This window comes from Dunckerocampus dactyliophorus, chromosome 6, assembly GCF_027744805.1.
Source record: "Dunckerocampus dactyliophorus isolate RoL2022-P2 chromosome 6, RoL_Ddac_1.1, whole genome shotgun sequence".
NCBI classification, from domain to species: domain Eukaryota; kingdom Metazoa; phylum Chordata; class Actinopteri; order Syngnathiformes; family Syngnathidae; genus Dunckerocampus; species Dunckerocampus dactyliophorus.
In genome coordinates, this window is record NC_072824.1 from 33,305,542 (window position 1) to 33,328,392 (window position 22,851).

The window sequence follows — 22,851 nt, forward strand, 5'->3', positions numbered from 1 at the left end:
AATGTCTCATCAATGTAACATCACTGACATCTAGTGACCCGTGTAGACTACTACATATCATCACAGTCTTTGGATGCTTTATATTTGTATTTTACTTCATTTTGCAATTTTTATGCTTGAAAATGCTGAATTTAAGCAAAAAAACCCATAACATTTGCTTAAATATGCTTAATTAATGTGTGACTAATAATCGGACGTAGTCAATCACAAAACAGCATCATTGATGGATTCATATATTTTTGAAAACGTGACATTTGAAGGGCAAAGTGGTGAGGGATTACTGTCTTTATAGATTCCCCCTCCTAGCAGCGGTTACCTCCCGGGCTCACCTACCGGGATCATCACAACGGTGTGTTCAAGGACCACCGAACAACGTGCGACAAAATAAGTGGAGTGTGGCGTGCAGAAGGTTACGTACGCACTGCAGGGAAATTTGGACGCATGCACATGCACACACATACACATCGGCGTGCGCGCACATGTGCACACACGTGCACACACACAGTTCAGTTCCAAATGTGAAAACTGTACATAGTTCATGGTGTTATGTTTGCAAATCAATTGACGGGAGTCGAATGTTTCCTTTGCTAGGCTCCATGCTTGTTAGCCATAGAACACAATATTCCGTGTGCCTTGAAAGATGAGTCACAGCTGTCCAACATGGCCGCTGCTCAAGGGGTTGAACGAGTTAACAAATACACGACTTGTGTTTTCGGGGGAAACTTTTTTTTTCTTTTGGGGAACAAATGTCAAAGGCAGGTTATTAAAAACAATGTGAACAAAAATCCCTGAATTTGTGGAGCCACAAATGCTGAATCGCGGTTGTGTGGGGATTGGCTGTTTTACAAATACGGCTGCTGCTGAAAACGCATTTTTGGTTAGCCTAACGTTTTCATGACTGACAAATTGAAAAGGAAAAATGACAAAATTATTCAAGGTCCCATGTCAAAAGCGTTGCTATCGGTTTCGGTGCCGCCGGCCCACTTGGTAGCGGACCCATCCCCTAAGTGTCACGTGTCAAAACGTTACTACAGGACGGAGGCCGGGAAGTACGCGCAACACCACCGTGACTGAAAAGGAAGCAACACTTTCACTTCACGCGACAGTAAAACCCCCAAAGCCACGTGTGTGTCTGCTTTATTGCATCTTTTAACACGAAGAAACCCCAACTTTGGTCTGGAACCCCCCCACCCCCCGATAGCACTCGGCTTGACTAGTAGTTGATTTAGCAGAACTCGTTCAGTACGCAAATAAAACGTTTGTGAAGGAACCTTACAAAGCATTCCGTGATATTTTCTGCAGATGCCGCGTGAGTCCTCGGCCCCGACTTTTCCAGGCGTGCAAGCGGAAAATTCATCACGAGCCGTGTTACCTGATAGGCTTCTCATCGGATAGATGAATTTAAGGGAAGAGAACCTCGTGTCATTTGGAGCTTTTTGGCTGGAAATGACATCGTCAGCACGTGTGGCACCGCTTGCAGAGCGGGGCTGCATTCTACATGATGTGTATCTACTTCACATATGCATCAAAGTGCCAAGTTGAACAGCTTTCACTCACAAGGCAGACAAAATAAGACGCAAAGCGCACGCAAAGAGTTGTTTTTTTTTAATGGTGGTGCGCGCACTGCTGAAGGAGAGGTTGGTGCAAGAGGACAGGAAAGAGGAAAGAGGAAAGAGGAAAGAGGGCGGTCAAAGCAGCTTCTGTTTCACTTCCAGCCACAGCTTTTCTCCTGCGCGACCGTGTGTCCATGCTGGACGCCCCCTCCTCGCTTGGAAGCCCGCTTCGGTGATGCCATGCCACGGAACCACAGCGGAGATGAAAGCGGCACCGGGCTCTGGATGAGGACCTCGCCGGGCCACCGCACCGAATGCGTGAAGGATGTCGAGTCCGGGCGGAAGATGATGATGAACAACGACGGCTTGCTGTCAGCCTCGAACGCCGTCGGTGCCGCCGGCGGCTCCGACTGCCTGCGAGGGAAGCAGGGAGCCCGGCTCAGCCTGCTGGGGAAGCCGCTCATCTACAGCGCGCAAAGCGGCCGCAGGAACGTGCGCTACCGGCGGCTGCAGAACTACCTGTACAACGTGCTGGAGAGACCCAGAGCCTGGGCCTTCATCTACCACGCCTTTGTGTAAGTTTCTGCTTCTTTTGTGCACACCTGTTGATGCTTCTCCTGCTGCAGCATCACGCATGCAGAGCAGCTTCTGTCTTGTTGTTTTGATCTCTTGGCACATTTCAACCAAGTGTTTCAGGGACTTTATTTTGTAGATCAGTGGGTTTTTAATCCCCAACCCACAAAAATGGTCAATAAAAATGGTCAGTAAAAATGATAAAATGTAAAAAAAAAAAAGCCCAAAATGAACTTAAGTACGAATAAAGCTTCGTGCACATCAGTTGAAGTGCCCACTTTGGAGGTCCCAATGAAGACGCGCTCTTCTAACTGCAAGTACAGTTCATTGCTCCACTTGCTATTTGAATTTCAAGTAGCGCGATTTGAGACGTGCTGATCGAGTGCCTTCTGTCAGGCTTGCCTTGTCAAGCATCTGTGCAGCCGTTGCTCAAGCGTCGTGGCGGTTAGGAGGAAGGAAGTGGACGCGCACGGTGGCTGTTGAGCACCATCTTCGCGTCTGCGTGAGTCTGTGCACAATTCGTGTGACCGAAACAGTTGGTTTGGTTTGGTTGTGAAGTCAAATGATGCACAACTTGGTTGACTTGGTAGAAGAAATGAGCAGTGGACTCACTTGGAGCTGCAACAATTAGCAGATGATGCATCAGTTATGCAGCTCATCCACAACCACGTTGGTCTTCCATGAGTCATTTTTTGATTGAAAAATGTAAACAGCCTCTGATTTCAGCTTGAATTTCCTTCGCCATCCGTGAAAGCAGGCCTATTATGTTGTGTTTTATACAAAACAAGATATTCACACACATCAGTTTTGACTTTGGAAAACAGTGATGGACATTTTTGCCTTTTACATTTTGCATGGTAACTTGGGCTAAAGTCCACGCTGGTCCAGGTTACGTCCAGGCTTGCAGCTTAAAATCAGCTATGAAAGTGCCACTCTTTCTCTGTCTAACTAATTCGGAGACGGCGTCACCTGCGAGGTTCCCGAGGGGACATGGAGAAAAAGACAATGGAAAAAAAGAGCATTCCCTGATGATATTGTCCATCAAGCGATGGAATACGAGTACGAGGGAATACGCTAGATATGCTCACGCGAGCACCAGGAATAAAAGGCAGTATGAAACATGAATAACTGGGCCAACGTTAGCAGTACTCACATCAACACTGCCCTCTCGTGGTCACAAGGAGATACAACAAGAAGACGCACCGCAAAGATTTTTTCAATCGGATAAATGTTCAAATGTCAAAGTCATGCAATGTTGAGTGTTGATAAATGAAAAGACTCGTAGGGTGTAATTAGTATCATAAATCTCTTATAACTTGCCCTTTACTGTCAGCGGCCCTTCCTCGCTCTGTTGGTGGCGACACCGTTGCTTTTAGCAGTCATCATCTTTTGGGAACTCCTCATAACGCTCTATAATAATTACGTACTCATTTTTTTGTGAAATACACCGGCTGGGATCGCTTGACTTTTCAGCGGAAGTAGAATAATGTGACGTCAAACGCCCCCTTCCATGTGAACGCACACTTGGCACCAAACCGAAAACCAGACTTCACAAAGCAAGTTGGCAACCACCGTCACGGGACCGATTAAATCTGATTGCGGAGGTTAGGTCTTAAGCACAAAGTCTGGCTTTGTTGAACTGTGGAGATGCGATCCCCAACAAGACGGGAGTCGAGGTAGGTGGCACCAATCAGTTCACTCTCAACTCAACCACAAGCAACAACTGTTTAGCAGCAGCTAGGTGGCTACAGAACACGACCTCATGAAGTACGATCGATGGAGAGGTGTTGCTTGTGGTTGAGTTGAGTGGAGAGAAAACTGATTGGGTGCCCCTCGACGTGGGTAAAAATGACAACAGAGACGACAAGACCGTGCCGGCGCCACTAGAAGTACGGGAGCCCGTAGGCTTGTATGTACAGCAGGTTTTTATTATCGGTTTTCATTATAGGGGAAAACCGATACTGATATCAACCATTTTGTATGCCAATATCAAGCTGATAATATCTGTGGGCCGATATTATCGGACATCCCTACTTTTCGTGTATTTTTGAGAGTTGTTATAAAGGTTCTCAGTGTGCACGTGTACAACAGCGACGCCATTGCTTTAACATTTACTTGTCGTTTTGTCCAGAGACATGAGAATGGGTGATCATGAAGGATTTTTGTTTGTCGACATGGTTTTCCTCCGTTTGTCCATATTTTTTATTTAGATTCTTGAGTTTTCATTTGATATTTTATACTCTGATCTAACAGGGCCGCTGCGGTAATTGACTAAAATGACAAATATGACAATAACGCTTTCATGCATGCCAAAAATCTTTCTTTCGGTGGCTAACAGGCTTAAACAAAAGAATTATAAAAGGGTACATTTTGTTAGATGTTGTGGTAGAATTGCAGAATTGGCCAATAAAAACAGAATCTACTCTTAACTCATTCAATCCTAGCCGTTTTTCACAAGACAACCAAGTTAGCGAAGCTTCATCCATTTCGGAAATACTGGGCAAAATTGTCCAATGATGGATTCCATCAATAAATGTAAGGATTTTTGTATGTAATTAACAAACAATTTATTCTCGGACACAAAAAGCATACACACTACGGCCGTAGAATAAGTGCAAAAGGGAAAAAAGGGAATTCTAAAATAATTAAACAGACCAAACAGAATTTAGAAAAAAATGGAATTTGGGAAAAAAATAAAATAGAATTCAGAAAATTTCAAATTTCAAGAAAAAATCTAATTTGGGAAAATATCAAACAGAATTTGGGGAAACAAAAGATTTCATAGAGCCCTCGGAGAGCAACTTATGCAGGTTCTACGGGACCTCTGGTGTGTTGCAAAAGGGAAAAAATGAAAACAGAAAAAATTAAATTAGGAAAAAAAAAACAGAACTTGGGAAAAAATATGTAATAAAAATGGTGGAATAAAAGTGGAATTTTGAAAAAAATTACATTCATGAAAATATGAAAAACAGAATTTGGGAAAAAAATCGAACTGAATTTGGGGTAAAAATAAAATTGAATTTGGAAGAAAAAACACATTTGGGAAAAAATAAAACTGAATTCATGAAAAAAATAAAAATTTTGGGAAAAAATAAAACGGAATTTTGGAAAAATTCAAACAAAATTTGGAATAAAATCCAAGAGATTTCATGAGGCTTTAGGAGAGCTGAAGCAGGTTCTGCTGTGTCTGACGTGCTGTCAGTGCTGCTGTCGTCCCAGGAAGAATGCACATCTTATTAGAGCACAAGGATTTCTTTCATCTTTATTATTTTTCAGCACTTGTTGTCAAAAAGATGCGGCTTGGTCAGGTGAATGACTTCTTTCAGTGTGCTGGAGAAACGATGTGGGCGGCTCCTCTTTTGCCCTTTTGTGAACCTTGGGGGTTGCATTTGGCGTGCTGATGTGGCAGTCGTCGCCCTTGGGTTCAAAGTGGCAGCCAACAGCGCAGCTTCGCCATGTTTCAGAGCAAGCAGTACGCTTCACTTTAGGTGGAACTGTCACTCCCCCATCCGGCTTTTGCTTCCACCGTGGGGGGTGTAGGTGGAGTTAGAGTCCCCTCATAGAGAGAGTTAGGACATGACGAGTCGAAAAATATGGTCACGTGACTCGTGGAACCATCCTGGGGCCAAATTTGCGTTTGCGTTGGCCTTTGTGCAACAGAATACAGTATTAGTATAAAACAGTATTGTTTATTCACCAAAAATGCCGGGTTGTTGTGCATTTGGATGCACGAACAGACACGACGAGGGTTTCAAGCTGTACACATTCCCTTCAGACGTCAACACACCGACAATTTGGGAGAATAAAATCAACCGTTTGAGCTGAAGCCCAACTCGTCTTCAAAGCTGTGCGAGGTCGGTCCATCGAGAGTGTTCGGTCCCACGTGTTGTATTTGGGGTTGTGAATTTTAAATATTGGGGCTTTTACATCTCTGTCATTTATTGTCATGAGGAGAACATGGTCATATTTTCACTCTTATAAAATCTCAATGTTTTAACCAAAGATGGCAAAATGATACCATCTTACACATTGGAAAATTGATCTATAAATAATTATAAAACAGACATTTTGCATGATTTTGACAAGGTAATCCTCATGTAGATCAGATTTATTAAACCCCACATAGAAATTGGATACTTGGATGTGTTACTGTACTGGTTGACTGATTAACGGGGTTAACCCGCCCGTCCCTTTGTGCAGAGACATTGCAATTTCCATGCATTGTGTACTGTGCACGCTTGAATTGGCCCCAACATGGCGGCGTAATGTCAGTTGTCGTAACTCTCTACATTCAGGGACTCTAGGTGGAGTAATGACATCGTACCAGTCATGCAAAGTACAATGTTCATGTGCCACTGGTGCCTCTTGCTTCCCTCATCAAGTACAGTGCAGTGTCTCCCCTCCCATTACTTTAGGGGGCTCCCAAGAAAGTCAGGTTCATTTTATTTGATCTTTTTTTCTATATAGCGCCAGATCATAACAGTAAGTCATTTAAAGGTACCTTGAAATAGCACCCATAAAAAGCCCTAAAAATGCCTATTTTTGATACTCGATTAAACGCAAAGCTAGAAAATGTTGAGTGAATTGACTTGTGTGACAGCGCCCTCTGCTGGATGCATATATTGCATCAAAACGCTTTCTATTTAAGTTACCATAAAAAACGGATTACAGTAACCCTTCGTTTATCGCTTCCTTGTTGGATTCCTTGTTTTTAAATGGCATATTTTCATAGTTAGAGCACAAAAAACTATTCTAAATGTTTTCTTTTATGTCATTACTGAGACCCAGTGACCAGTGTACACTACTGCATATCACTGCAACGTCTTTGAATGCGTCTTCTGAATGCCTTATCTTTCTATTTTATTTCATTTAGCCATTTTTATGCTTGAAAATGCCTCATTTAGGCCAAAAAAATATATACAATTTGCTTAACTGTCGTATTCAACGACAAAACAACATTTGAAGTGTGAAGTGGCGAGGGATTTCACATCTGAAGCAGAAACGGAAAATAAGTGCAAATATGTATTAAAAACTCCCATTTCGGGTTACTTTTACCTTCAGTGTGGTTCCCAGTGACACAGTGTGGCAGCGGGATCAACACAGACACCTCCCTGGGCTTTTGCTGTGAGTTATTTCTTTCACTCCTAGCAAAACACGAAGGTGGTGTCACCTTAAGCGTTCATTTATCTTTTTCATTCCTAATTTATTTTTAGCAGTGCGGTCAACCCTTCAGGAAGCTTATGTATGGGGGCCCAGAATACGGTGCTGCACCCCTGGTTAAAACATCAATCAAAACTTCCTCAATTCAATTTTGAGGAAGAGCGACTAGATTAGAATAACGAGCATAGAAATGTCATTTCCGGTGTATAAGCCTCTACTTTTGCTCGCGCTTTGAACCCTGCGGCTTGTACAGTGACTCGGCTCATTTATGGCTAAAAACTACATTTCCCAGGATGCTTAGAGAGCAGCCTCAGGAAGTAATGACTCTGATATCCCGTTTTGAAGTCTTATGCAGCGATCTGTGACGCATCTCAAAGCTTGATCAAGCTTGAGTTACTGCGGCTTCTGTTTGGACTGCTCGGACCGCCAATCGTCCACTGTCACCAACGATGTTTATGTGCACTGTTTGGAAAAAAACTTTGATTTAATCAAAAGTAAAAAGTCATCTTTTGGTGTAACTTCTTTCTGTGTATGAAATAGTCTGCGCTATGACGTGGACACCTGCGGTTTGTAGGCAGGTGCGGCCTCTACGGTACATTTGCTGTAAGTTGCGGCTTACATAGCGGTGTGCTCTACCGTCCAGCAATTACAGTACTCAAATGTGCATTTCAGTGTTTTATTGACTTACATATATGTATCAATAAGCATTTTCTTTTTGGCAGTGAACAATTTAGCGCCATGACAACTTTAACTGGAAAGTTTTTCAAAACAAAGGTTCCTTTAAAGGAAAGCTACACCTGTAAAAACACATTTTGCCCGTCATCCACAGTCCTTATGTGAGACATAAAGACAAGTTTTTCTTTTTTCTGTGTGTTCTACAGAAATGAAAACAGCTAAAAAGAGGCAGCTCATTCTTGCACATAATGGGACACACCTATTCGGCCTACAAAGGCCACTATTAAAACACCCCCAACAAGGTTGTATGGGTTCATATCCAAGCTGTGAGCATGTAGTCACAGGTACATTCATGACAGCACGTGATACTTCCAGTATTTTGCCGTACTTTGGTCACTTTAAGCATTACAGGAACGTCCTTCCTGGGTGCATTGATTTCACATAGCAACATAAAAATGAGCGCCGACAGCAGCGGTAGCGGCAGCTCCAATACGTAGCCTTACCTTCCTGAAACGTTGTGAGCGAGTATGTGGTGAAGCTAGTCGCTGGCCGGTGTGGTGTGGCGAGGTGTCACTATGTAGTTCTAATGTCACTAATGTAGTTCTTGGGCGTAACAATGTTAATAACAATAATGATAACAATGTCACTGTAGCTTGGTCACATTGTGCAGGCGAAATAGTTGCACCGCATTACGTGCATTGTTTTTATCTGTTTTTATGTCTTTAGAACGCACAGAAAAGAGACAAACGTGTGTTCAAGGCTCACATAGTGTGGATGATGGGCACAATTCCAAAAAAAACGTCTCCAAACGTAAAAGGCAAAGTTGCAAAGTTGGCAGCGAGTGACCTGAAGGAAGTCAGCTTGTCCTTCTTCCACTTTGTCTTTCCACCCCATTAATAGGACACTGACTCTGATGACGGGAAATCATGTTGGCTTTCTATCATCCTCCTCTCCGTTCTTCTTACAAGGACGCCGCCACCCCCACCAAAAGATTGCCCCCTCCTCGTTGCCATGTTTTCCGTGTGTGGCTGAAGTGCTGAAGTCCAGCTAAACGTTTGAGCGCCACTGCACATCGTTTATGGTCGCAAAGCACCGCTTCCTGACGCTTCTTCTTTGTTGATGTTCGCGGGTATTTCTTCCAGGAGAATCGGGATGTTAGTCCCGGTTCCCCTCCGTTCATAAATAGAAGAAAGGATGAGGGCGAGAACGGTGTGGGAGCTTCCAAGTGAGGAGCTTGTTGTTGATCTCAAGGGAGTCGGGAGCACAATCCTTAGTAAGACTGTAATGATTGAAATCTTGGGAGTGCCCACAAGGCCCCCCTGCTCAAGAAGACACGTGTACAGACCTGTCTGAACAAATGTGTCCCAAAGAATGGGAGGTGAAAATTGAACTCTTGGGCATCGAGGGGACTCGATGTGTTTGGAGGCAGAGAAATGGTGACGCGCCCTACTATTTCAATTACAATACACTTGCCCTGTACCTTCAGGACAGGTCACATCTTTGCTCCGAGCAGCCAGTGTGCTGCTCCAGAGGTCAGGAGAACCGGAGAATAGAGCGGGAGAAGCCACCTGCTGTGGCCCAGCAAGGTGCACTGTATTCGGGCACACGCTCCGAGCAGCCAGTCTGGTCTGCTGGCGTTTCAGGTGGCTGATGAGGTTTTCTGTGTGCTTAGTGGGGGCTTTTTCCCCTCATCAATGAACCGCAATAAGCGAGGAATCACCTTCATAAGATCGACGGGAGAAAGGAACTGCACTTGTGACAAATGTTTTGTTTGACAGCTTCAAGTGATGCTGAAATAATCAGCAGAAGCAATAACACACACGACTTATCTCATCTGAGACGAGACATTGGGAGCGAGTCAGAAGAGCAAGCGTGCGCTCGCTGCATCCAGTTACCCTGTTTGCCACGCCCGCATACGCGCATTTGCATTGGTTGTGACGCTTCAGGCTATATTTCATCTTCCATTTTACTTTCTGACACACACACACACACACACACACACACACACACACACTGCAGGTGTCCCGTAGGAGTATAAAGCATGAAAGACTCTTTTAAGGAATGACATAACTTATTTGCTGCTCCATTTTCCTGCACTAATGCTGCATTCCAGACGGCTTGGAAGTAGGAAATATCCCACTTGGAGCTTCCGTGGTGAGCTGGGAATGCGTTTTAGTTGAACGTAAACAAAAACATGACCAACGGACCTCAAAAGAGTATTGCTGTGTCTGGCACGAGGGTCTCCGAACGCTTTTTTTCCTGAGAGCTACTTTTACAGAATGAAAATGGCCGATAGCTACTGTTTTTGTAGACTTTATTTTCATACCCTTTTTCAACACAAACAAAGTGAATAATAAAATGCTAGTATCCACTAGGGGTGCAACGGTACAGGTCACCCACGGTGCGGTCTCTACGTTGGTATTTGGGCTTTGCTTTCGCTGAATTGTTTGTGTGTAAAGATTTTTTAATATTATTATTATTATGTATGGGAGTAGCGATTCATTTTAATAACCTTTGGATTCGTATCATGGTTCGTGGTTGCCAGTACGATTCAAGGATTGGTTCATTTAAAACAATACCATTCCAAACGATTCATTAACTTAAAATCAATTTTAGCCAAAAGTCCAAGCAGTGTGACTGTGAAATGAATACCAGCATACTGGACCGTGCAGGTAAAGTTTCCGTTTTTGTTTTTTTTTTTAAAGGAATCGGGTATAAGTGAATGATAAACAAACAAGTAAACAACAATGAGTGGCAAATGCATTCACATTCTATTTGAATAAAGCACAACTTCAGGTAGAATTAACAGGAGGTTAACCTTTTCTGCTCTCAATTTCAGTCATTCACTACGTTTTCAAAAGGCAGGTGGTTTTCTCGTTTTCTCGTGTCGCAGTGGTATTTCACTTGACCTTTACACATCCTGCAAACAGCCAGCGACTTATTTAGAACGTCTCCCTCTTGACAAAAGCCAAAGTGTTTCCACACACTGGACCGCAATGGTGGCGTAATTATTTCTTGTCCTCTGCCGTCCGCCATGCTACGTTTTGTTGTCTGCTGACGCGTGGTGATGACGTCACAGACAGGCAGACTGAATGGAGTAATGTTTAACGTCTTTATCATTAAAAATGCTAAAAAAAGCACACATTCATATAAAGCCTGCCATGCTTAAATCCAGTTCTTTATTTCCTAGCGTCGATGCAATCAATTGATGAATCGTTACATTTCTGATTGTTATGGAATGATTGTGAAAATGAAGCTTGAAAATGAAATGGCAGGTAATTCTCCAATACATTCAATTCTCAAAATCATCCATCCATCCATCCATTTTCTATACCGCTTTTTTTCCTCATTCCTTTTTTTCCAACGTGCTAACTACTAGACCACCGTGCGGCCCTTCTCAAAATCAGAATAAGGATATAAAGATGCTAAAATGAAGTTTCTTTTTAGGATGGTGCAAATACAACGGTAAGAGTTTAAACAGGGTGATGTTTATTTGATTTTTTAAAAAGTTACTTACCTGAAGGGCGTCGTTGATAGCTGCTGGTTCTCTACTGAACAGTGGAACTGTCAGGTTCTCGGTGTGGTTAGGACCCCAGATGCAGAGGCTTAGAGTTCGTGTGGTAATTCAGGATTTTTAATGACAAAAAGTGCAAGAGAGAGTAGATCCAAAAACGGAAAACGATGGTGTTGTGGCAAAAATAGAGACAACAGGCAAATGAAAGGTACACCATGAAGAAAAGTACAAACACTGGAGTTAGCTGGACGGCAGGGAGGCGGCAGGTCCAAATGGGCATGGAACAACGACTGGTAGCAGAAGCACTCGGGTGTGTTGCCAGCAGAGGCGAAACAATGAACCAGCGGCTGCCAGCTGTGGGTAGTCGGCTTAAATGGGTATTGGGTAATTAGCCGCAGGTGTGCCCAGCGTCCCCGCCTCCAGCCCGCTTAAGGTGTAACTGCAACAATACAGGAGAAACAAGCCAGAAGAAGGCAGGTACCACGCAGTGACAACCACAACAACTGGTAGTCACTAGCACATTGTGACAGTACCCCCCCCCTTAATGGGCGCCACCCGGCGGCTTACCTGGCTTCTCTGGGAAACGCTTGTGAAAGTCCGAAATGAGGGTGGGGTCGAGAATGAGGGACCGGGAAATCGATGAACGATCCTCGGGGCCGTACCCCTCCCAGTCAACCAAATACTGGAAACCCCTGCCCCTTCTTCTCACGTCCAAAATGGCCTTGACCGTGAATGCTGGGTGGCCTTCAATCATCCTGGGGGTAGGGGGAGGCACCTCCGGAGGGCTGAGGTTGCTGGTGGTAACTGGTTTAAGGAGTGAGACATGAAAAACCGGATGTATCCTGAGGGACTCTGGCAGACGGAGTCGAACAGCGGAGGGGTTCAGGACACGATCCACGGGGTAAGGGCCGATGAATCTGGGCTGGAGCTTCTTTGAGTCAACATGAAGGGGTAAATCACGGGAAGAAAGCCACACCCTCTGTCCTGGCTTGTAATCAGGGGCGACTGAGCGGTGGCGGTTGGCTAGGCGTTGGTTGCGCTCTGATGTCCGACCAAGAGCTGCCCGTGTGTTGCGCCAGGCCCGGCGGGCCCGTTGTAGGTGGGCGGCCACGGAGGGGACTGTCACCTCTGATTCCAGGGATGGGAATGCTGGAGGCTGGTAACCATAGGCGACGTGGAACGGGGACAGGCCCGTGGCGGAGCAGACCAAGGTGTTGCGAGCATACTCGATCCACGGCAGGTTGAGGGACCAGGAGGCGGGTTGTTGATGGCAAACACAGCGGATGGCCGCCTCCAGGTCCTGATTGGCTCTCTCGGTTTGACCGTTGCTCTGTGGATGATAGCCCGAGGACAGACTGGGTGATGCTCCGAGGGCTTTGCAGAACGCCTTCCAGACAGCAGATGTAAATTGTGGTCCCCTGTCTGAGACCACGTCCAGGGGGATTCCATGCAGTCTCAAGGCGTGAGAGACTAGTAAGTCTGCCGTCTCCAGGGCCGAGGGGAGCTTTGGGAGTGCTATAAAGTGAGCCATTTTCGAAAAGCGATCCACTATGGTGAGGACGACTGTATTTCCGTTAGATGGTGGGAGTCCTGTCACGAAGTCCAGTGCTATGTGGGACCATGGGCGGGAGGGGATGGGGAGCGGTCGCAGGAAGCCCGCTGGAGCCAGATGAGATGGCTTGTTCCGTGCGCAGACTGGGCAGGCGGCCACGAACTTCTGGACGTCCGCTCGGAATGACGGCCACCAGAACCGTTGCGCCAGGAGGAAAGCGGTGCGGGAGACTCCGGGGTGGCATGCTACCTTGGACTCATGGGCCCACCGGAGGACCTCGGAGCGGAGTCCCGGGACGACAAACAGCCGTGCCGCCGGACAACCTTCAGGGGTGGAGATTTCTTCAGCAGCGTTGGCCACCCGCCGCTCAATATCCCACTGAAGGGCACCCAGGATCCGGGACTGGGGGACGATATATTCCTGGCGGGGTTGCTCCGGGGCCGGTGCGTGTAGTCGGGAGAGGGCGTCGGGCTTGGTGTTTTGGGAGCCCGGGCGGTAGGTCAGGGTGAAATTGAATCGAGTGAGGAAAAGGGCCCATCGTGCTTGTCGGGGATTGAGACGCTGAGCGGAGCGGAGGTATGACAGGTTTTTGTGGTCAGTGTGAACAATGAACGGGAGTTCAGCACCCTCGAGCCAGTGCCTCCACTCTTGCAACGCCAGGATGAGTGCCAATAATTCTCTGTTGCCAATGTCGTAGTTGCGTTCGGCCGGGGTCAGTCGGCGGGAGAAGAAGGCACAGGGGTGGAGCCTCTGGTCGTCGCTCGAGCGCTGGGAGAGGACGGCCCCTACGCCGGTGTCTGACGCATCAACCTCGACAATGAATTGAGAGGAGGGGTTAGGGTGAATGAGCACAGGAACCGAGGTGAATAAAGATTTAAGCTTACTAAATGCTGCGTCTGCCTCTGGGGTCCACCTAAAAGGAACTTTAACAGATGTGAGCTTCGTCATTGGTTCTGCGACCCGGCTAAAATTCCTAATAAATCGTCGATAGAAATTGGCAAAGCCTAGGAACCTTTGAAGAAGCTTCCTTGATGTAGGAACGGGCCAGTCGACCACAGCCTGGATCTTGGCTGGGTCGGGACTAACTTGGCCTTGTTCCACAATGAACCCCAGAAAGGAAACGGACGACGAGTGGAAAGAACATTTCTCTGCCTTAACAAATAATTTGTTCTCAAGTAGCCTTTGGAGGACCAGACGAACGTGCTGGGTGTGTTCCTCGAGTGAGGATGAAAAAATTAGAATATCGTCCAAATAAACGAAAATAAAGCGGCCGAGCATATCTCGCAGGACGTCATTTATGAAGCTTTGGAACACGGCTGGAGCATTGGTGAGTCCGAAAGGCATGACTAGATATTCAAAGTGTCCGAGAGGGGTATTGAACGCGGTCTTCCATTCATCACCCTCTCGGACACGAACTAGATGGTAGGCGGACCGAAGGTCAAGCTTAGTGAATATCTTGGCGGAGTGGAGGGAGTTAAATGCGGAATCCATGAGCGGTAATGGGTACTTATTCTTTACTGTAATATCATTGAGAGCCCGGTAGTCCACACAAGGGCGGAGGGACTTATCTTTTTTGTCCACGAAAAAAAAACCAGCAGCTAGTGGGGACGATGAAGGACGAATGAGGCCAGCTGCGAGAGACGTGGCAATATACTGCTCCAACGCTTCCCTTTCAGGTTTGGAAATGTTAAATAGCCGTGCGGATGGGAGGGTAGCACCGGGAAGTAGCTCAATGGCACAATCATATGGTCTGTGAGGAGGAAGTGACTGGGCTTTTTCTTTACTGAATGCTTCACGGAGGTCGTGGTAAACTGAGGGTACCGAGGTGAGATCAATTCTTTCCGGCAATGCTATCTGGGCGGGCGGAGTTCGTGGACATGCTGATTTGAGACAGTGGGTGTGACAAAAAACGCTCCAATTAATAATGGTGGATTTAGCCCAATCAATGTGGGGGTTATGTTTGAGCAACCAGGTAAGCCCTAATACGATGGGTGCTGAACGGGAAGGAATGACTAAGAAACTCATGGTCTCCGAGTGGTTACCAGAAATGCGGAGAAGAAGTGGAGTGGTTTGGTGCGTGATAGTAGCAAGGTGACGCCCATCAAGGGAACGCACAACTTTAGTATCAGCTAGTTTTACCACAGGAACCCCATGTTGTTTGACAAACCCCTCATCAATAAAATTGTCATCTGCCCCTGAGTCAATGAAAGGGTTAATGTCTAATTGTTTGGTGGACCAGGAGAGAGTACCTGGGAGTTGTAGTCTACCAACCGCGTCAGGCGCTGACGTCATCCGGGGGGGCGTGTCTCCGGACGCGCTTGGAGAGCGTGGATGTGCAGCTTGGGTCCGTGGGCTGCCGGGACGGACCGGACAGCTGGAGAGGGAATGACCTGCCTGGCCGCAGTAGATGCACAAGCGGAGGAGCTTGCGGCGATTCCTCTCCGCAGGAGTGAGACGACTCCCTCCCAGCTGCATAGGTTCGTCGAGCCGAGGTGCAGGAGTGGATTCCATGTAGGCGGATGGCCGGGGCGGTGTCTGTTGGAACTTGTAATCTCCGCGGCCGTAGCCGGGGGTGCCGCGTCCCCGGTCCGCATGGCGGTCGCTGAGGCGCTTTTCGATGCGGCCAGCCAAGGCGATGAGGTCGTCGAGGGTTGCCGGGGTCTCCAGCGGAATCATCTGGTCCTTGATGGGATCAGCCAGGCCAGTAAAAAATGCATCCAGCAGGGCCGTGGCGTTCCAATCACTTTTTGCCGCAAGTGCGCGGAACTCGACGGCGTAGTCGATGGCGCTGCGGCGTCCCTGACTTATCCGCAGTAGGGCGCGTGCTGCGTCGCGCCCGGGAGGAGTCCGTTGGAACACCTGTTCCATCGCCCTGGTGAAGGCTGAATAGGACGAGCAAGTGGGAGATCGGCGGCTCCATTCCGCCGTGGCCCACTCCCCTGCTTTGCCAGTCAGATGGGAAATGATGAAGGCGATCCGTGCCCGCTCGGAGCGGAAGGCAGCCGCCTGCAGCTCGAAGTGGAGCTCGCATTGAGTGAGGAAGGTGTGTACCTCACCGGACTCGCCGGAGAACCTCTCGGGTTTGGACAGCACTGAGCCGAGCGCAGGTAAGATGGCGTCTGACGAGGGCGAATGTTCTGTGGGTCTTTCCGGGTTAGCGGGTGGTGTGGTGGTGGAAGATCCTTGCTGTAGGGTTGCGACCAACGCGCCGAGCTGTGTCTCCAGAGCCTGCATGCGAGCGTCTTGTTGGTCAGCTAGGCTTTTAAAGCACGAACCCAAAGCATTAAGTTGTTCCTCTTGTCTGCCCAGGCGTTGAGCCTGGTGACGCAGCGCCAATGTAATGGGCGCGGGCTCCGCGGGGTCCATTGCTGGCTGGTTCATTCTGTCAGGTTCTCGGTGTGGTTAGGACCCCAGATGCAGAGGCTTAGAGTTCGTGTGGTAATTCAGGATTTTTAATGACAAAAAGTGCAAGAGAGAGTAGATCCAAAAACGGAAAACGATGGTGTTGTGGCAAAAATAGAGACAACAGGCAAATGAAAGGTACACCATGAAGAAAAGTACAAACACTGGAGTTAGCTGGACGGCAGGGAGGCGGCAGGTCCAAATGGGCATGGAACAACGACTGGTAGCAGAAGCACTCGGGTGTGTTGCCAGCAGAGGCGAAACAATGAACCAGCGGCTGCCAGCTGTGGGTAGTCGGCTTAAATGGGTATTGGGTAATTAGCCGCAGGTGTGCCCAGCGTCCCCGCCTCCAGCCCGCTTAAGGTGTAACTGCAACAATACAGGAGAAACAAGCCAGAAGAAGGCAGGTACCACGCAGTGACAACCACAACAACTGGTAGTCACTAGCACATTGTGACAGGAACAATGGCAGCATGCGGCTTTCATCTTATGCACTCACCTTTGTTCCTTTACGGAGGTGACGTGTTCAAAAACAGACGCACCGCACCTCAACGTCGGGGCCAGGAGGCGAGGGTAGTGCAAGGGTCTCCAACGTTCATTAAGTTTAGAGCCACTTTTGCCAAAAAGAAAGGAGAGGTGAGCTATTTGTGTTGAATTTATATGAGTGGCAACATTGAAATTGTTTTTTTTTACAGCCAATTGTTTACTTTACAGTCAACTTTCAAATTTTGAACACCCAGGTTTTTGTATGATTACATTTTTGATGAATATGTGCATTTTTGTACCCTCGGTTATTGTACAATAACGTTGGTGCATAACAAAGTAGTTTGTTTGTCGTGCACTGAATCATTCCACGGATGTGAGAGGCCAAACAAAGCACGACTCACTGTCCGTGCTTCTTTGCTAAATAACCCACCACGGGGCCAAAAAACTGCCTGCAATTTGATCAAATATTTAAGAAACTATTGAATTCAGGAAAGAACTCATCGCAAAGTACGAAAGTGGCGTCCCTACGCCTCCCCCCCCATCGTTCCTTGCCGTCTTCAACAAAGGTCAAAATGATATTAAATTCAGTTCATTTTATTTCTCATTCATAATTATGTCCCATTGTAAAATTATAATTATTCTCTATAAAATGTCATCTTTGTTTGGATTTATGTTATTTCCTTAGTGGAAAAAATGCTTCAGTTTTGTTCGTCTGACATTTTGTATTTGTATTTGTACTTTATTTATCCCACAGCAGGGAAATTCACTTGTTACAGCAGCAAGCAAGATACGCAAGTAAAGAATACATAGTGACTACAACATGGTTCAGGTGGTGCAGGTGTTGTAGAGCCTGACAGCGGTCGGTATGAAGGAGGGAATTGATATGAAAAGCCGGGATGCCCCCCTTATTGCAAAGCAGCTGTCCACTCAGAGCAGTATCAGAGGTCCATAGCAGGTCGTGGTCAATACAGAATACAGTAAATGCAGTTTCTATAATGTTTTTCAGACATGAGTATTTTGACTTTGTGTGTCAGCAGCAGAACTGAGACGCTCTTTGTGCGGAGTCGACCCGGCACTTATTCACAGTGGTGCCATTCATCCCGCCTCTGGATTAACAAGCTCTTATCCTTGCAAGTATGTTGATTTGCAGGAAAGCCGTTGTGCCCCTACACCTCAGGGCTGGCACGCTCAACAATCAGTGGGCATCGGCGTGGTAAAGTCAGCTTGCCATGGAATGATGATTTCTTTGATGAGTCAGCATTTTTACCTGGGATGCCTGTTTTAAAACGCAATACGACGTGTCCTACGCTGTATAAGCTGAGGTGTATTCAAAATAACTCATAAATAACTATCAGATGCGGTGTCAAAGCCCGGACTGAGGTTTCAAGGCATGCTGGGAACACGAAACAATGCAGTACGTGTCTTTCTGCTGGAGGTGCCTGTCAAATGTATTTATGAGGTACAGTCTGAAAATTGCCCCGTGAAAAACACTTTTGCTTAGGTCTGTAAGCAATGTAAAAGTGAATAATTCAGAAAAAAAGGCTAATTACTTGTTGTAAGTGTTGCTGCAGCACATATTCCACTGAGTGGGGCATGGCTTGTGCTTGCATGGACGCAGATATCATCATGATGTTGTCACCAATGTTTCATTGTCATCATCACAAGATGTATTTTACAGTGGCTCAAATACTCAAATAAAGTAGAACAATAATAAGAATAATAATACAATTGGAGCATACCTGTTTCCCTGAGCAGCTCCTTCAGCAGCAGACTGTTCCACCCACGGTGTAAGAAGGAGAGGTTCCACAGGTCCTTCATACCGACCGCTGTCAGGCTCTACAACACCTGCACCACCTGAACCATGTTGTAGTCACTATGTATTCTTTACACTGTACTCTTTACTTGTCTTGCTTGCTTGCTGCTGTAACAAGTAAATTTCCCCGCTGTGGGATAAATAAAGTACATACATACATACATACATACATACATACATACATACATACATACATACTAACAAACATAATTGACGTTCTGTCTGATGGCCAAGACGAGAGTTACTGTGTGCAGCAAGTAAACTTTGCAGAGTATTGTCAGAAAGTACAGTAGATCCCGGCACAGAACGATGGAACATTCACGGAGCGCTGGAAGAAGTGCGAGATTGAGTGAAGCATGAAGGCACAAAACATGTTAAAGTGGGGGCTTTTTTAACAGTGGAACATGAATGCTGTACATCTTGACGCTACTAGATCCTATTTAGAAATGCTTACTGACTTATGGTGATTGAAATGGGAGATTTTCTGAGATAAAAAATAAATTGAATTACTACAAATAAAAATAACTCCAATTACTGAAAATTCAGGGGTTCATCCTGGGACCCACATTGTGCCTTGGTCATTAAGTCGTGACCCACTTTCACAGAAGTAACGCCAATAATACTTATTCTTCATTTCAAACTAGCCTTCAACAACACATCAATCCCAGGGGAAACCCTGGGATTTTCTGAAGCTGTGGTGGTGGGCTGCGTTGGAGGGCAGACTTCCGCCGCTGCGTCATTCCGCAGCTGCGTCTGCATGTATGTCCATTCTCACAATATGACTTTTATATGAGTTTTTAAAATATATATAAGCGTGGTGCACCGCCACGATCAGTCACATGTAGCGGAAACCCTGCATTCATTTCATGACTGCTATTATGTGTGATTGTCATTGACAGCGTTGTCATTGTGGTTGTTGATATTGTTTTGTCCTTTGTCCTTATGTCCTTGTTCGTCTTTATAGTTGTCACAGGCATTTATTTGCTGATGTCGTCCTGTATGTTTCTGTTGTTCTATCACTATTGGTGTTGTTGCTGCTGTTGTCCTTGTCTCTTGTCTCTCTCTTTTTTTTTTTGTTGTCCCCCTATCATCCCCCCCCCCGTTTCCTTTTCTCTTCTTCTCTGTCCCCTCCTGCTCCGGTCCGGTCGCTCCAAATTTGCTTTATAACAAGCATCAAAGTCAAATAAATTTCGTATGACAGGGGAAGTGTATATCACACTTCTCCCTGGCAGAGTAAATCTGTTGAGCACTTGACGGCATTTAGATGTACAATTCTATCTGCTTTAAAGGCTGGACAGGACAGGGGGAAAAAAAAAAAAAAAGGAAACCCTGCATTCACAGTGCATTAAAAACTCAGTCATGTGTATATAAAATATTAGAATGCCATTTTTGACTAGCTTGCCCCATCCCGACCCACCAGTGGACCCCACTCTTAATCAACCGTAGGTTTCAGTGGTTGTCAATCGTCGTGTTCAGCCCTGTGATTGGCCGGGGATCAGACAATTGGAAAGCAACATTTACACTTGCACGCATTTTGCCTCTGTTTTGTTTCACCATCCGCCGTGGCAACGCGTGTCATTTAGATGGCACGCCTGGAAAGGTTGAAGACTAGTTTGCGCACTTGGCACTCAAGTTGTGACCACAAGCGCATTGGCACCCTCCTGCACGACTTATGGATACCTAGGTCAAGTACTGCTTACGTGTAGTGGACGACATAGTATGCAGGACGTGCATTGTTCCTGCATGCATATGCACTTCCCGCATACGTGAAGTAGTGGTGGCATTATTTGGTCCCGCTGTGCCCCTCGGGACACCATGCAACAGCAGACATCACGCCTAGTTTAATTCATTCCTCTATTTGTACGGGACCGGCAAGATTTTGAACTCCAGCAAAGAAGCTCTCATTGCAGAAAAGAAAAGTCTAGAAAAGTCCATATTTTCTCGCAGCTGCAGAAATAAAATGTGGAAAGAGCACCTAGAAGGCAGAAAATAGAAAAAAGGAGGCACGGACAGCGCTGAGTAGGAGACATTGCTTTGGACACAATGATCAATTAACAGAAATTGACAATCCAAGGACGATCCAAGAGGTGATAAAAATGACTCCAAGAGGTGTTGGAAATGTTAACCCCCCCGCATTGTTTGCACATGCGGTGCGTTCACGGTCCGTTCATGACCAGTTCCCAAAAATGATGCACAGTTTACACATACTTCACACCTGTTCACGTGCATCACAGAACGTGTGCACGTGTAAACTAGGCTTAACAGACGAGGTGAGAGCCAGCCATAAAGAGAGACATTGTGGGCGTGGCACAGGGGGAGAGAGAGAGAAAGTGCTGAGTCAACTATTGGTCATTGGAATGTACTGTAGGCAAGACGCTTTGTCTTTGTACTCCTCGCCTGCTGGCTTCTCACACGCTTGGCACCGTCTGAAGCAAACAAGTTTATCTTGGTCTCATCAGACCACTAATCCATGTCTTTAGTCTTCATGTCTTCAGCCAACTGCAGGCTTTCTTGTGCATCATCTTTCTGACATGACAGCCATGCAGACCGTCTGGTCAGATCCGCCATCCCTCCAACCTCTGCAGCAGTGCTGGCAGCACTCATACGTCTATTTTCCAAACTGGATATGATGCCGAGCATGTGCACTCAACTTGTTCGGTGGAGCATGGCGAGGCCTGTTCAGAGTGGAAGCTGTCCTGTTCGAGCGCAGTCTGGTCTGAGCCATCGTGCTGCAGCTCACTTTCAGGGGGTGACGATCTCTTTCTAGCCTACAACATCTTTACGTAGCGCAACAATTCTTTTTTTCACCTCCTCGGGAATTCTTTGCGATGAGGCGCCATGAAACAAGGGAAGATGCTAAAGGGAACGAACGTGTACCTCAACGAACACCTGACCAAAAACAACAAAAATCAACCAACATGGACCTCCTATTGCAAAATGTACATCAAGTTAAATGGCACTCCAGAGCAAGCAAAAGTACTAATGATCAGAAGTTTGAAGGATATGGTTAAACTTACATAAGTCTGTTTTATATATGCTAACTCTTGGTCAACACACGTGGATAAAGAACTGCCAAATTCTTAATAGAAACAACTGAAACTGGAGAACGATAGCGATCCCGATGCAAACCTCTTCTCGCATATCAGAAATGACTGCAGTTACTACACACAGGAGCAACAATAACAACCTTCACGTAGACAAGAAGTTGTCCATCATTCACGTCAATGCCTGGGTGAATTTAAGGAAGCCTTCAAAATAAAAGCAATCTCTGAAACTTGGATTAACGCTGACAAGGGCATGGATGTTCAGCTGGAAGGTTACGACATGAACTACGTCAATAGGAACAACAAAGGTGGGGGCCGAGTGGCCGTGCATGGAGATGAACATCTGAACTAGGAAGTAAAGAACATGTCTTTGGCTCTTGATAACATGTGACAATGATACCAATGGATGGATACGTTGTTTAGAAAGGACACCTAAACCAAGTATCGAAGCATTCCAGGACTGGATCAAAGCAACATTTACAGATATCAGTCACAAAACCAGCTTTCAATATTGATCTCCTGAATTCAAATAAGCAAAACAGAATCGACGCCTTTGTAGATACAATGCAGAGTTTGAGTCTTTATCCTAAAATCACCAGGCCAAGCATTGCGCAACATTCATTGATAATATATTCAACCACGACTTGAATAACAATACAACCAGTGGGCTGCTCATTCATGACACAAGTGATCATAATCTAGAATGGGAACTATAAAAAGGGAACGAGGGAAGATATCAGGACCTTCAAAAGATCACATACAGAGGAAAGTATGAGAAGAAAGATGTAGAAAAACAAAGATGGGAGCGCGTGTATCGTGAGAACGTTCTTAACACGTCTATGAAGTACTACCATGAGCACTGCCACCGAGACAAGCATCTCATAAGCCAAACCTGCCGTGGATGACTCAAGGATTGCAAAATGCTTGGAAGAAGAAAAAAACATCATATAGAAGATTTATCTTTCAAAAAACGAAAGAAGCAGGAAAAACATACAAGATATATAAAAATAAGTGAACAAACATTTTGAGAGCGTGTAAGGAAGAATATTAGAGTCAATGATTAGACAAGAATAAAAAGA

At 46.0% G+C, this 22,851-nt stretch overlaps 1 protein-coding gene across 4 annotated transcripts in view; it reads left to right on the forward strand.

Annotated features, from left to right (window-relative positions):
• Positions 1 to 1,262: 1,262 nt before the first annotated feature.
• The window catches only part of LOC129182378 (potassium voltage-gated channel subfamily KQT member 5-like), a 128,324-nt gene continuing 106,735 nt past the window's right edge, over positions 1,263 to 22,851 (forward strand). For all 4 annotated transcript variants that reach the window (XM_054778405.1, XM_054778408.1, XM_054778406.1 and 1 more), the window contains exon 1: positions 1,263 to 2,128. In XM_054778405.1, the coding sequence (XP_054634380.1) occupies positions 1,521 to 2,128 (608 nt within the window). In that variant the 5' untranslated portion in view covers positions 1,263 to 1,520. The remainder of the gene's footprint in view (positions 2,129 to 22,851) is intronic.